The sequence below is a fragment of the Anolis carolinensis genome, chromosome 1 (genome assembly GCF_035594765.1).
Source record: "Anolis carolinensis isolate JA03-04 chromosome 1, rAnoCar3.1.pri, whole genome shotgun sequence".
NCBI classification, from domain to species: domain Eukaryota; kingdom Metazoa; phylum Chordata; class Lepidosauria; order Squamata; family Dactyloidae; genus Anolis; species Anolis carolinensis.
In genome coordinates, this window is record NC_085841.1 from 156,490,224 (window position 1) to 156,503,826 (window position 13,603).

General features: G+C 37.5%; 2 protein-coding genes across 15 annotated transcripts in view; one reads left to right on the plus strand and one right to left on the minus strand.

Moving 5' to 3' along the window:
* supt3h (SPT3 homolog, SAGA and STAGA complex component) overlaps positions 1 to 13,603 on the minus strand; it is a 293,254-nt gene that overhangs the window by 276,495 nt on the left and 3,156 nt on the right. For all 8 annotated transcript variants that reach the window (XM_062957052.1, XM_062957063.1, XM_062957059.1 and 5 more), the window contains exon 2: positions 240 to 343. In XM_062957052.1, coding sequence (XP_062813122.1) covers positions 240 to 343 — 104 coding nt within the window. The remainder of the gene's footprint in view (positions 1 to 239; positions 344 to 13,603) is intronic.
* The window catches only part of runx2 (RUNX family transcription factor 2), a 250,911-nt gene that overhangs the window by 29,235 nt on the left and 208,073 nt on the right, over positions 1 to 13,603 (plus strand). The gene's annotated exons all lie outside the window — the stretch shown is intronic.

Below are 13,603 nucleotides of genomic sequence, written 5' to 3' on the forward strand. Positions count from 1 at the left end.
AGATACTGAGAATACTAGATGAAGCATTCAAATGCTGAGCCTATATATATGTGTGTGAATTACATATTGTTTGTACCAACTACATACATTTCCAAGTTCAACAGGAAGAGTCCCTACTAAATTGTTCTAATCTTTTGAAAACCCCTCCTAAGCTTTTCAAAATATATTACGCAAACCTAACCTTCCTACATCATGTAAATCAAGAGTATTACATGTTATGGTAACCATACTATACTTACATCATGCTTTGCAGTTCAGGAGTAAAGTTTGTTGATTTTACAATCCCTCTTCCACTGCTCGATGGAACAACAGTTGACATTGGGCTAGCTCCAGTACTGCTCATCTAAGTAAACAAAAACAAAAAAAAAACACTCTGTTTACAGGTATACATTAGCAAACATGAAAATCAACACCAATCCTTCCTCCCCATTCAAAAACATACACCACCGTAACAGACAGAGTAAGCATACTAGCAACAGTAAGCACAGTAGCAGCAGGAAGGAAATTAAGTATTTAACAGAATTAAGAAGTATTTTGTTGCTTATTCTGATGTTAGTACAAGAGAAAATAGATCAGGCATTTTTATAGCAATACTTCAAAGAGACCTATCTTTTGTAAAAATGTTCATAACATTATAAAGGCTTGACTGGCTTGACATCCCATTTCCAGAAGGAATGATTGCTCACATCTCTTCACATTCATACCATTGTATGAATATACCTCACAATCTCTGAGGATGCCTGCCATAGATGTGATGAAACGTCAGGAGAGAATACTTCTGGAACATGGCCATACAGCCCGGAAAACACACAACAACCCTGTGATTCCGGCTATGAAAGCCTTTGACAACACATTGTTTGACTGTTTGATAAGAACCAGATTTAGGAATAAACTCAGATCTTATAGAGAAACTAGCCCCCTTTAGAAAACATTTAACCGGCCTGAAAACAGTTACTAAGGCTGCTATTTGCTTTTTTAACATGTTAACTCTTAAACCCTTAGAAATACCATCCTGCAAAAATCCAAGCACATCAACTTGGATGTCTTCTAAGCTAAATGAGACACCAGTTCCTAAAGACTATTCACGTCATATGTTCGATACTGTAAGTGGCTTTGGCTCTTGATACCAAAATTAATTGTATTTGTTTGTTGTTGTATTCTAATTGTATTCATTTGTTGTTGTAAGCCACACCAAGTCCCTTCGAGGAGAGGGGGCAGGATACCAATAAAGCTTATTATTATTAATATTGTATTAACCACTAATTTCAAATAGTCTTGTTGACTTAAGAAATTCTTCTCAATGTCCATGCAGTCAACCTTGACCAATTCAGATCATGATGAAAGATTGACCCTAAATGAATGAAGTCTGGCTTCTGCAGCAGTTGTCAAGTTTTTATTTTGGTTTGTTTTTGATGGACAGCTGTAGCAAACCTCAAAAATACGAGGGCTAAGGGCAATATAGGGCTATGAGTGTGTCTTACTGCACTGCCCTTTCATTTGTATCTATTGAAAAGTATTTGTTTACTTTAATAATAATAATAATAATAATAATAATAATAATAATAATAAAACTTTATTTATACCCCGCCACCATCTCCCCAACGGGGACTCGGGGCGGCTTACATGGGGCCATGCCCAAAACAATACAATGTAAACAGCATATAAAAGAACAGCACATCACAATACAATAAGCAATACATAAATAATAATATCCATTACAAAATAAAACAAGGAGACAATGAAAACAAGGGCAGACCACATGAACATTAAGTTAAAACTCGGGGTGAGAAAGACATAAAAATACAAACCACAGTGAACAGGGTCATAAGGGAGTGGGGTATTTTGGAGGATAGATATTAGAGGGAGCAACGGAAAAGAAATATAAAATGGTTACTCTCCAAAAGCACAGTGAAAGAGCCATGTTTTCAAGTCTTTCTTGAAGGCTGCTAGTGTGGGGACTTGCCTAATCTCAGCGGGCAGAGAATTCCACAATCGGGGGGCCACAGCAGAAAAGGCCCTCTCCCTTGTTCCCACAAGGCGGGTCTGGGATATCGGGAGTGGGTTGGTACTTTGGTACTTTGCAATTCTATCCAGAGGCAAATAAATAGACTTGAAATACACCTGTGATTTTTTTCTTTTTAAATATGCATATTTATCAAAAAGAATAATAAACACTTTCGTATTTCCTAACGTCTATTCAGTGATTGTACGTGATTGCCATTCCCACCCCTCACCCCTATACGTTGTCATGACTTCCTGTCCTTTGGATTAGAGTCAGTCATGTACAGTTCTGTTCTCCCTTCCTATTACATTTCTCCATTTTTCCTTCTGGCATTATAGTTATTGTTCATAGATTTCCCCCTTTCTTACCACAAAATTTAGAAATGGTTCCCACTCTCTGATAGTTTTTTTGTGTTTTTTCTTAGTTCATCATTGGTGATTTATCCATTTCTGCTATTCTAAAAACTTTTACAATACATTCTTCTACTGTCAGAAAGTCTGACTTCTTCCTATTTTGGCATATAACATCTGTGCTGCAATTATCATGTATTGCAGTATTTTGTAGTTTAGCGATTTTGTACTTACTACATATCCTTAGTCAGCTTCATTTTAGCTGCTGTCATCATCAGCCCGGCCCAGGTCCAGCATATTCAGGGCCATGGCCTCCCTGACAGTCTAGTCATAGTATCTGAGGCTGCAAAATAACTTAATACTGTATCAGTACTCAAAACTGACACAAAAACAAAATCCTGCAATACCAGTATGTGCTCTCGCTCTATGTTGAAAATTTGTTTCATGTGTCGATATGCAAATAAAATGACCCAACCCTTTTGTATGCTTGAAAGCACCTATTGTGGTTGTGCAAAACAGCAGTTTATCTGTCAGTATGACTGATAATTCTCAATTACAGATTCATAAAAACTCCAAAATCCCTGCTGCACTGAATCCTTTCTGAACATAACACAAAGATGCTAAAGTTCACACTGCAACAACATGAATTTTCACTAACTTTGATCTCTTAAGAATAATTCCCAGTTTTTGAAAAATAAGTACCATATAAACAAGGAGCGAGCCAACATAGTATATGGCTTGAGTGATAGAACATAACAATCTATAATCAGGGTTGAGGAAATTAGGGTTTCAATCACCACTTAACCATAAAAACCTACTGGATAACTTTAGACATGTCATGCTGTCTCAGCCTCTGAGGAAGGGTAAACCCCCTTTGAACAAATTATGATAGGTTTTGTTTTGCGGTCACTACATGTCAGAAATCACCTTAATGACACATATAACACAAAGATTCCTACATTCAGAACTTAAATATTACCACGAAAGCAAAATGCATGTAATTGGATTGCTCTTAGTATTTTGAAAGAATGAAGGGTAAAAAATAGCTAACTAGCAACATCTTCCCTGAAGGACTTTTGATCACAGTTATTAATCACAAGTCTATACTGTGTACTTAACCCAGAGGTGTGTTAAGTGGACAATGCTGCCATCCTTTGGATCACCTTAATTTTAAACCAAATAAATAAGGATCTTACCATAGCCTAGAGTAATATGAGGGATGGGAAATAATCCATCCCTGCTTTTCTTGTTCAGGTTTATTTTGTTGTTGTTAACTGCTGTCAAGTCAACTTCAACTTCAAGCCTACAAATGAGAGACATCCAAGCCATCATACCACCAACAGTCCTGCTCAGGTTTTGCAGACTCGAGGACATGGTTTCCCCGATGAAGTCTGCCCATCTTGGATGTGGGCTTCATTTTTCCTACTGTCCTCCACCTTGCCAAACTGGTCATGCCTTCTCACAATCCTGAACTGAGCAGGAGTTTGGACCCAATGGGCATAGGGCCTGTTCCAACTCTACCTTGCTATGATTCTATGAAAGTTTCAATGAGAAACAGGAAACAGATAGTTTTCCTGCAATTCCCAAAATGGCGAACCCAAGCTTATGAAACAAAAGCCAAAACAGTTCATCAATTTCTCCTTGTCCCATTTCTTCATATGATCGGGTTGCTTGGGCACTAGTAAGCATCGAAAGGAAACCCAGTGTCTCAAGCTAATTTCCACATCATGCAAATAGTACTTTGAAGCATTAATGAAAATACTACGAGTCACCTATGTAGAAGAATAAGAAAGACTGGATGCTGCAAAAACTTAAGAAATTAAGAATTAGGATAACGTCTTGAGGAACACAACAACTCATCAGACCACCCTGTAACCTTTAAAGTAATTACTTCCCCAGCCAAGATTTGTTAGATGGTTCAGATAATTAACTTTTTTACACATCAAAGTCACATCACATGCATGTTCTATTTCCTTCCTTCCGGACATTAAATAACTCAGACAAAAGCAGAAGCGCTCAAATCAATTTTCTCCAATAAATCCAACTAACATGAAACTCAAAACCTACTGTTATAACCAGTGGGTCAATGTACTGCAGTTGTTTTTGCTTTGAATTTAAATGCAGCTGCATGCCATATTCTACAAAATGAATTCAGATGTTCAGAAAGAATTGCAGATTGTTTCAACATGCTCTAGTTTATACATGAACCCCTGTAAAAAGATGATAATAATTGATTAACACTATTTAAAACTAGTAATTATGAGGTTCTAACTAAATCTATATGATATTTGCCAAATACTATTCTTCCGAAGAAAATCTGCTATTCATAAAGATAATTTAAAAGTAAATAAAAATCTCATTTTTTATAAAAGGGGGATTTTATCTGCAGTCATCTATATGAAGGCAATCACATACTCAGCAAATATAAGCTCTTTGGCACACTAATTTTTAGTTCTAGCCAAAATTAGGAAGCATCCATGGGGATTTTTTTTTTACATCAATCTTGAGGTGGCTAGAACTGAATCTTCTTTTAAGGAAAATTGTGTTTCCAAAAATTATTTTGTGGTAATGTTGAACAAAGCATAGGATGCAAAAAAAATAAATACTACCAATGCTACTTACTTTCTGTGGCACAGTATTTCTAGAAAATAATGTAAAAATATTAGGGGTCAAAATGAAACAAAAAAATTGATTTTTTTTCACAAAAGAATATCATCAACTTTCATGACTTTTCCAATTAAGGTGAAAGTAATGCATAGCAAAATATATGACACCAAAAATCATCCAAAGAATATTGTTTTAGTTTGTCTTTATCCCTAACTAAACTGTCCTTATTCAGCACTTACTTTATTACTAGTTTTCAAAAAGAAATGGGTAATTTCTTCAAATCATAACATGTTCCTTATTATTTGGTGCTAAAGGTAAGGGAGAATAATGGCAAAAATCATCATGTACATTTACTGTTGTTTTTCTCTGTTCCCCAATCAAGGCAGAAGTCTTTGACTCTTTTCTTTTATGAAAGTAGGAGTAGAACCAAACTCAGCTCAGGAATTCTCAAGAAGCAACTATGGAAAGAACTTTGCAAACCTAAGTATAATCAGCCCTGCCTATTTGTCCATTCTGCATCCACGGATTCCACCATCAACAGCTTGAAAATATTTTTTAAAAAGAAATTCAAACCACCAAATCTTGTTTATATAAGGGACACAAATTATTAGGCCATTGTATATAATTAGACTTAAGCATCCAAAGATTTTGGTATCCAAAAGAGTTCCTGGAATCAAACCCCATAGGAAACCAAGATTACCAAAGCCAAAGTCATAATCAATTGTTTCTGGTTTTGGTTAACAGACTGTTCACTTAGATGAAATATTGTTTTCTTCCCAGGGACCCATACTGAGACTAATCTTATAGAGCTGTGGCAAGGAGACAGTTGCCATTTTGAGGTTTCGCTGTGACAATCAACTAGTAAAATTCCATTAGTGAGACACAGCTCACATTTTGTAGAGTGATTTAAAGCAGGTCATCAACATGCACAATGGCATTTCCAGAGTAATCACAAGATGCTTAATAATCAAGAAGCTGTAGCTTCCCTTTCTTACTAGATAGCCAACTAAACCTTAAATACTGTCTCATAAGAGAAGCTGCAGGCACTGCTCATAGTACTGTTTTGTTTATTCCATCTCTTCAATTAGACCTCTTCTGTCTTCAAGATGCTTTGGTGGGAAATATTCCTTTCCAAGAATTACTTGGGTTCTCTCAGGAGGAAAAAGTCATGTTGTGAACAACACTTCCTTCCATACAAACAGAATTCATTTTAATGAAAGAGCTGAGGCCATTTCTCTTGTGAAACATTTTTTTAAAATTTGAGATTTAAAAATTATTGAAGAGCAGTTTATTCTACCTAGCAAGAGAGCTAATGCACAATTAAGGATGGACAATATGCATTGTGAAATGGACTACATACACATGAAAATTAGTCTGTGTGTGGCACTGAAAAACAACCCAATAAATTAATTCACCCAAATCAGAAACCATTCCTGAATTCCAGATGTCAGCTTTTCAGATACATGTCTGCAGAAGTTTTATAAAGAAGGAACAACAGCAGCTATACTGTTTAAGTTTACATGTGTGTGGTCCACTTTTTGCACTCTCAGGCATTTTCTAATAAAGTTGGGGTTATTCATATTTATAGTTGGAAATGAAGTTTGTCCCAAACTTATCTGGTTCTATCTGTATGGACCAAATCAACTGACACTGAAAAGCTCCTTTCGTTAGCAACATACTTTCCATTTACTGCTTTGGCATGTGTGTGTATAATTGGTTTGTTTTGATTTAAGGTTTCCTTAAATACAGTAGCAAATTGCACATTTCTATTTTGATCCTAATAAGACTGAACACCAAATTCAATCAATTGTATGCAATGCATCTGTCTTCCCGCAAATAAATGGTAATAGTCATTTATTATTCTGTGATATGATATGGTGTATGGTTCACATGTGACAAGGCTAGAAAAAAAGCCTTCGCAATTACAATCTCTTAAAACTATAAGATTTCTGAAAATAATTTTAGGATTTTACAAGTACTGTAGTTCTAAGCTTCAGATGGAAGCCACTCTAGGAGAACTGCATAGCAAAGAATGCAATTGTTCTATTGTTTGATTGTTCCAGGTACACCTGGAAGCCACAAGGCGTAGAGCCTTTTCGACCTATGCTCCAATTCTGTGGAACTCATTGCCTCCATATATTAGAGCAATGTCGGAGTTGCAACCTTTTGTAAAAGCGCTCAAGCCTTGGCTGTTTGGTTGTGCATTTAAGTAAATCAGATCTAATTTGCCAAATAGTCACTGTTGAATGTTTTTATGTTGAATGTTTTAATATTGTGGAATGATATTTTAAATTATAAGTCACTCGGAGCACTCTGGTGGAGAGCAACTAATTAAGAAATGAAGTGAAGTGAAGACTGTCAATTTTTCTCAATATCTCTATCCAACCTGTTGTTCGCCTTGTGGTGGCAAAGCCAGCAATGCAGCAGAAAAATTAGGAGATCAGATTGATCATAGAGTGTTCCTTGTGATGGACAAAAGGCACATGGCCAGCAATCTACTGTATTGCTGTTAGATGTGCACACTACTGCATGCAGTATCTGGTAGCAATGAGAGGAGAGAGAGCCAGCACTATATCATGTATTCTTCCTCAGTAATCAGGATTTCCAAAACTCACACAAATTCTTAAAGTCCTCTTGCAAATGCTGCACCTTTCTCTGGCAAATCACATTACAGTCTACTGTGGCTGTACTAATTGCTGAATGAGGCACTGCAAATATCACAATATGACCCAAAATGAGAAGAGTGGCAGTCAAATTCAAAATCAGTTTGCTTCCCCACAGCAGCAGATCAACTGTGATCCGAGGGGTTTTCTTCAAGGCATCATCCACATATTCAACAAGACAAACATCTGAAGTAGACAGTCTTGTGCTTGGAGACCAGCACATTCCCAGGCCATGCTCTGCTTGTACTGCTTTATGCTGAGAAAAGGGGGCATTTACTACACCCAGGGTAGCTGGGGACCCAGTGTCGGGCACATCTAAGGTCTTTTGCACTTCTCTGAAGAAACCAACCATATTTTGTTGTTGACTTCATCATCATCAAGTCCTTTCTACTTGTTTATGACAATGACATAGTTATATGTAATGCAAGTCATTATGATATTTTTGTAGAAACATCATGATCTGTAGTCTGTCTTTAGTCATGCTATAGAGCAGTGATTCTCAACCTGTGGATCCCCAGATGTTTTGGCCTTCAATTCCCAGAAATCCCAACAGCTGGTAAACTGATTTCTGGGAGTTGTAGACTAAAATACCTAGGAGCACACAGGTTGAGAACCACTGCTATAGAATAGTCATACAGTAAATGTAGTAGCCATTTGGAATTTCAGCTTGCACATACAGTCAAAGACAATTTGGGACTCAGAAGACCTTTGCACCACCACTAACACCTTTCTAAGATATTCCTTTGCATATGTCTCTTTTAAATGAATGTGATTTGAGCAAAACTGCAATTCAATCACATAAGTTCCATTTATTGGACAGAACCTGTGATCTATCAAATAAGAATATGTGGACTGGCTAAGATCACCCAGTGGGTTTTCACATTTGAGTGGGGATTCGAAGTGGTCTCCAGAATCATATTCAAATGCTCAAACCATCAGAACATGCTAGCTCTGCAAAGAAGGTGCTGCATTTAAAGAAAATAATAATTTGAACAGTTCTTTCCACAATTGTGATTTTGACTTTTGCAAATTTGAAGATTCACAGATTTGATTTAAAAGAATCTGCTTAAGAATTTCTAGGCACTTAACTTCATGGAGGAAGTTGACCATTAAGCTGACTTTATGATCAACTTCTTCCAGATACTGGAAGATCTAGAGCAGTGGTTCTCAACCTGTGGGTCCCCAGATGTTTTGGCCTTCAACTCCCAGAAATCCTAACAGCTGGTAAACTGGCTGGAATGGATGAGAACACTGTAAATCAACTAGTTTCATTGTAATTATCTTGTAAAGGACTATTGGGTCTTCTATAGTCCTTTATAAGTTAACTAGCTGTGCCCGGCCACGCGTTGCTGTGGCGTTGTCTGGTGGTGTTGGTGAGAAATTGTTGAGTTAGTGGTGGTATTGAATGTCTGTTGTATGGTTGTCTTTATGTTTAGTATGCACACTGAAGTGGATTATATGGCAGTGTGGAGTCAAGATAATCCAGTTCAAAGCAGATAATACAAGATTCTAAATGGGTTATATAGCTGTGTAGACGGGCCTTGAGTTTACACTGCCATATAATCCAGTTAAAATCTGATAATCTGTGGAAGAGGCCTAAGTGAGGCCTAACTGTGCCCGTCCCCTGTACTGAGTAGGTTGCTAGGAGACCAAGTGGGCAGAGCTTAGCCTTCAAACTGGCAGCAACTGGATAAAAACTATTATTCCTCTCCCTGTAATTAGGACTTTATTTTTCTTTTCTTTTTGTTGTATCAACCTAGAGCCATGAATGATGGGTTGTGTTGTCAAATTTTGAGGTTGGGGGCCTGTAGTTTTGTTGTTTTGTCCGCTGCCCTGATGCCATCACTCTTTTATATATATAGATAACATTTTCTATACTTACATTACAAGCCAGATATAGAGATGAACATTTTACAGATACCAGTGTCATTTTCACAACCCGATACAGAGTTGAATAAATATTCCCATTTCCTAGTTACTGGTAACGAAGATCTACATATTCTGTCTAGAAACTTCATTCTATGTGTACAGTGGAAAACTATGTTTCCTCCCTCCAAAAAAACTCCTATGGTGAATTTATTTTCCTAATAAGAATCTTAGTCATAAGACATCTTTCTAAAAGTAATGACACTCCAAAAGCAACAACAAAAATACTCATATCAATCAATTCAAATATCAAGTATCTGATGATTACAGTAGAGTCTCTGTCAAGAGTCAGACGCCAGTTAACATACAAAACAGAGTTTATTCCGAAGATAAGCCAGAAAATAACATAAACACAGGAAATATCCTTGAAACACTTCACTTTTCAGTGTTTCGAGAGTAGATTGGACAATAATAACTCAAAAACGAGCCACGCTAATTTCCCATGCTGGCATTCAATAAAAAACTAAATAACGCTTCAATTCAGCTTTGGAAAACAAATAGAGTTAATCGCTGGAAAATAAACAAACTAGAAAAGCAATAAAGCTGCTTCCACGGTGCAGATAAGCCGAAAGCCTCAAAGGGATGATGAATAGCCGTCGTCAGAAGAATCCAAGGTCAGGTCAGGAGGCAGCAGAAATTCCGAAAGACAAACCAATAATCAGAAGCCGGGAGTAGCCGTCAGTCAGAGGGTGTAGACAGAAGCCAGGTCGAATTCAATCCAAAGTCCGAAGAGGGTGCAGTCATCCAAAACAGGTCCACGATAAGACACAGCGAGAGCCAAGCTAGGTGATATCAGTAGATTCAAATCATAGTCCAAGTCCAGTCTTCATGGAAACACAGAGATCCCAATGGCACCTCAGCAACACCTTGCCACACGCAAAGTGCAGTGGCCAAACATTCCCATTTTATTCCCCTTCCTCCTGGGTGACCAAACACACCCAAACACCAGGTGTCCCAAATCTACTCAGAGTCTGAACTCCACACAGCTAGAGCTCGTGGATCTGGAGAACCTAGCAATTCGTCGGAGTCCCAATCATCCTGCCCACACTTAGCCCCATGAACACTTAAAGAACCATCCTCCCTTCTCCAAGCATCCCAATTGGGATCAGCTCCTGCAGAAACCCCAGGTTCAGAAGTATCCATAGGCCCCAAATCCCGACATCTCCGGTGGCTGTGCCCATTCAGTGCCCGCTTCCCCAGCCACCACCTGTTCCTCAGCATCCATCTCCCCATCTGAATCTTCCTCAGAAGATCCCCCATATAGCTCTCTAAGTCGCTTCCTGCGCAACTCCTCCAGTGAACCCTCATCACGAGGGTTTTTTCTTCCTCTTCGAATTCCATCACCATCAACCATAATCCCCGAAGGCGCAGTCACAACAGTCTCACTTATCCAACACTCGCTTATCCAACATTCTGGATTATCTAACACATTTTTGCAGTCGATGTTTTCAATATATCATGATATTTTGGTGCTAAATTCGTAAATACAGTAATTACTACATAGCATTATTTCGTATTAAACTACTTTTTCTGTCAAATTTGTTGTATAACATGATGTTTTGGTGCTTAATTTGTAAAATCATAACCTAATTTGATGTTTAATAGGCTTTTCCTTAATCCCTCCTTATTATCCAACATTTTTGCTTATCCAACATTCTGCCAGCCCGTTTATGTTGGATAAGTGAGACTCTACTGTATTTGAAAATATTTGGCAAGAAGTTTTGTAACTCAGCAAAAGTCTACCCCAAAGGAAATACTGTATAGTCTTTAGAAAATAAAAGAAATGCTGTGGTGCTTTTATAATCATTCTGCAAAGCATAGCATCTCCTCAGAATCATCAACTTTAGTTTCTTCATAGAATTTCACATCAGCAAAACAAAATACAAGCGGGAATACAGGTCTAGGTAGTTTCCTTTCTTGCTTCAATTTGTACATTTCATTTCTCAAAAGCAACCTAGCATTCCACCCAATTAATTTCTGGGGGATTATCACAGTTCTTGGTTTTGGCTTTATGCCTTAATACGGCCCTTGGGGTGCATATAATGACTGGGAACAGCGTGTCTAGCATGTCTTATTACTTAAAGAGCAGAAATGTCATTAGCTTTATATTCTTTCTAAGATTATTATGCAAATATAATTGCTGAAACATATATAAGTTTACTAAATTGCACATTGCTGCAGGATGGGAAGTAATGAATTGACTAATCACATTTCAGACACTTTCTCTGTGTTTTAACAGGCTCACAAAAGCCGTCATTCAAACTCTGATACTGATTTTAAACAAGGTTCAACAAATATTTATAAAGCAAAAACAAACGCAACTAGAAGTGACTTTCAATAAAACGGTGACCAAAAATTCAAGAAAGAAAGTGCTAAGAATGAGCACATGGGCTGCGCCAGTGGCTTAAAAGCAGAAGGGGAAAGAACCATGTAATAAACTCCAAGGCAAGATGAAAAAGAGGCAGAAACACTTTATAAAAATGTCTTCTATTATGACTTTAAACATTAAAATCTAAAAAGTAAGACAATGCTCAAAACAGGGAGCATGTGAACCTTGCAGCTTTATGGGAGGATTTCAAACACAGTATTCCATAAAACACCTCATCAACTACATTCATTGCCCATTTCCATTAAACTCAAGCTGTAAACCACCAAGTTAGTTCAGTCCTGGAAACATTTTGAATCAAATTCCCTTAACAATCCACCTTTAATATTTCAACATTCCTAAATCCTTCCTTCTGGAATACATAATGCCTTATACATATACAGTTTCATTTTGTTGTTGTTGTAAGTCATATTTATGTGGCCTGTGTAGTACTAAAAATACACAAATTACCAGATGCAGTTCAAGAGTGAGGGGAGAAGTGAGAGCGACTGTAAACACTGAAACTTTCTCATGCAAAGGAGCTAAGATGCTATGCCATCGGTGGACACAATATTCCAGATGCCTCTGTGAAACCACAAGCATTTTCGATATTGTGTTGTCAAATGCTTTTATGGTCAGAATCACCAAGTTCCTGTGATTTTTTTGGGCTGTATAGCCATGTCCCAATAGCATTGTCTCCTGGCGTTTTGCCAGTATTTGTGGCCATCATCTTCAGAGGTCTATTGGAGATGAGGCAAGTGGAGTGTGTATATATATATATATATCTGTGGAATGTGCAGGGTTCCTGAACCTCGCCTGATGGAGCTCCGATGCATTTGGTTTTATATTTTATTTTTAGTGTTTTATCAGTCTTTCTGTATTTTATGTTTTTTATTTTTTATCAATTTGTTTATTAAGTTACAGTTAGGTTGTTTATATTATCTAATGTGCCTTGTCCTGAAGTAAACTGTTTGTATGGTTTTCTTTTGGCATTGAATGGTTGACATATTTGTTGGAAACCACCCTGAGTCCCTTCGGAGAGATAGGGCAATCTATAAATAAAGTTTATTATTATTATGACTATGTACATATATACAGATCTGTTTGGCGAATATTAGCATAATAGCTGTTTGACTTGAATTTATATGACCACTGATGGCCTCATGTGGTTTTATTTCTAAATTCCTTTTAAATTAATTTTTAAAAAGATTTTTCCTCTAATAATAATAATAATTTTATTTCTTACCCGTCTCTCCTCATGGCTCGAAGCGGGTTATAAAACAATTAAAATACATAAACACAGCAATCAGAGCTCTACCAGCAGGTCATTCCACAGGGTGGAAACATTCCACTCCAGAAGCGACTCAAGTTGCTCCTGACATGAAAAAAAAAAAATTCCACAGCCCTGGGGCAGCCAATGAAAAGGTCCTCTGGGTGGTGGTTGCCAGTCGGGTTCTGGCTAGTTGGAGCAGATGACCCCCAGAATGTGGGGCGGATTGTATGGGAGAAGTCGATCCTTTAGGTAACCTGGACCCAAACCATGCAGGGCTTTAAAAGTCAAAACCATCACTTTGTACTTTGCCTGGAAACTAATTGGCAGCCAGTGGAGTGACTTTAGGACAGGTGTAATATGCTCACTCCTAGATGTTCCTGTAACCAGTCTAGCTGCCATATTTTGAACCAGCTGGAG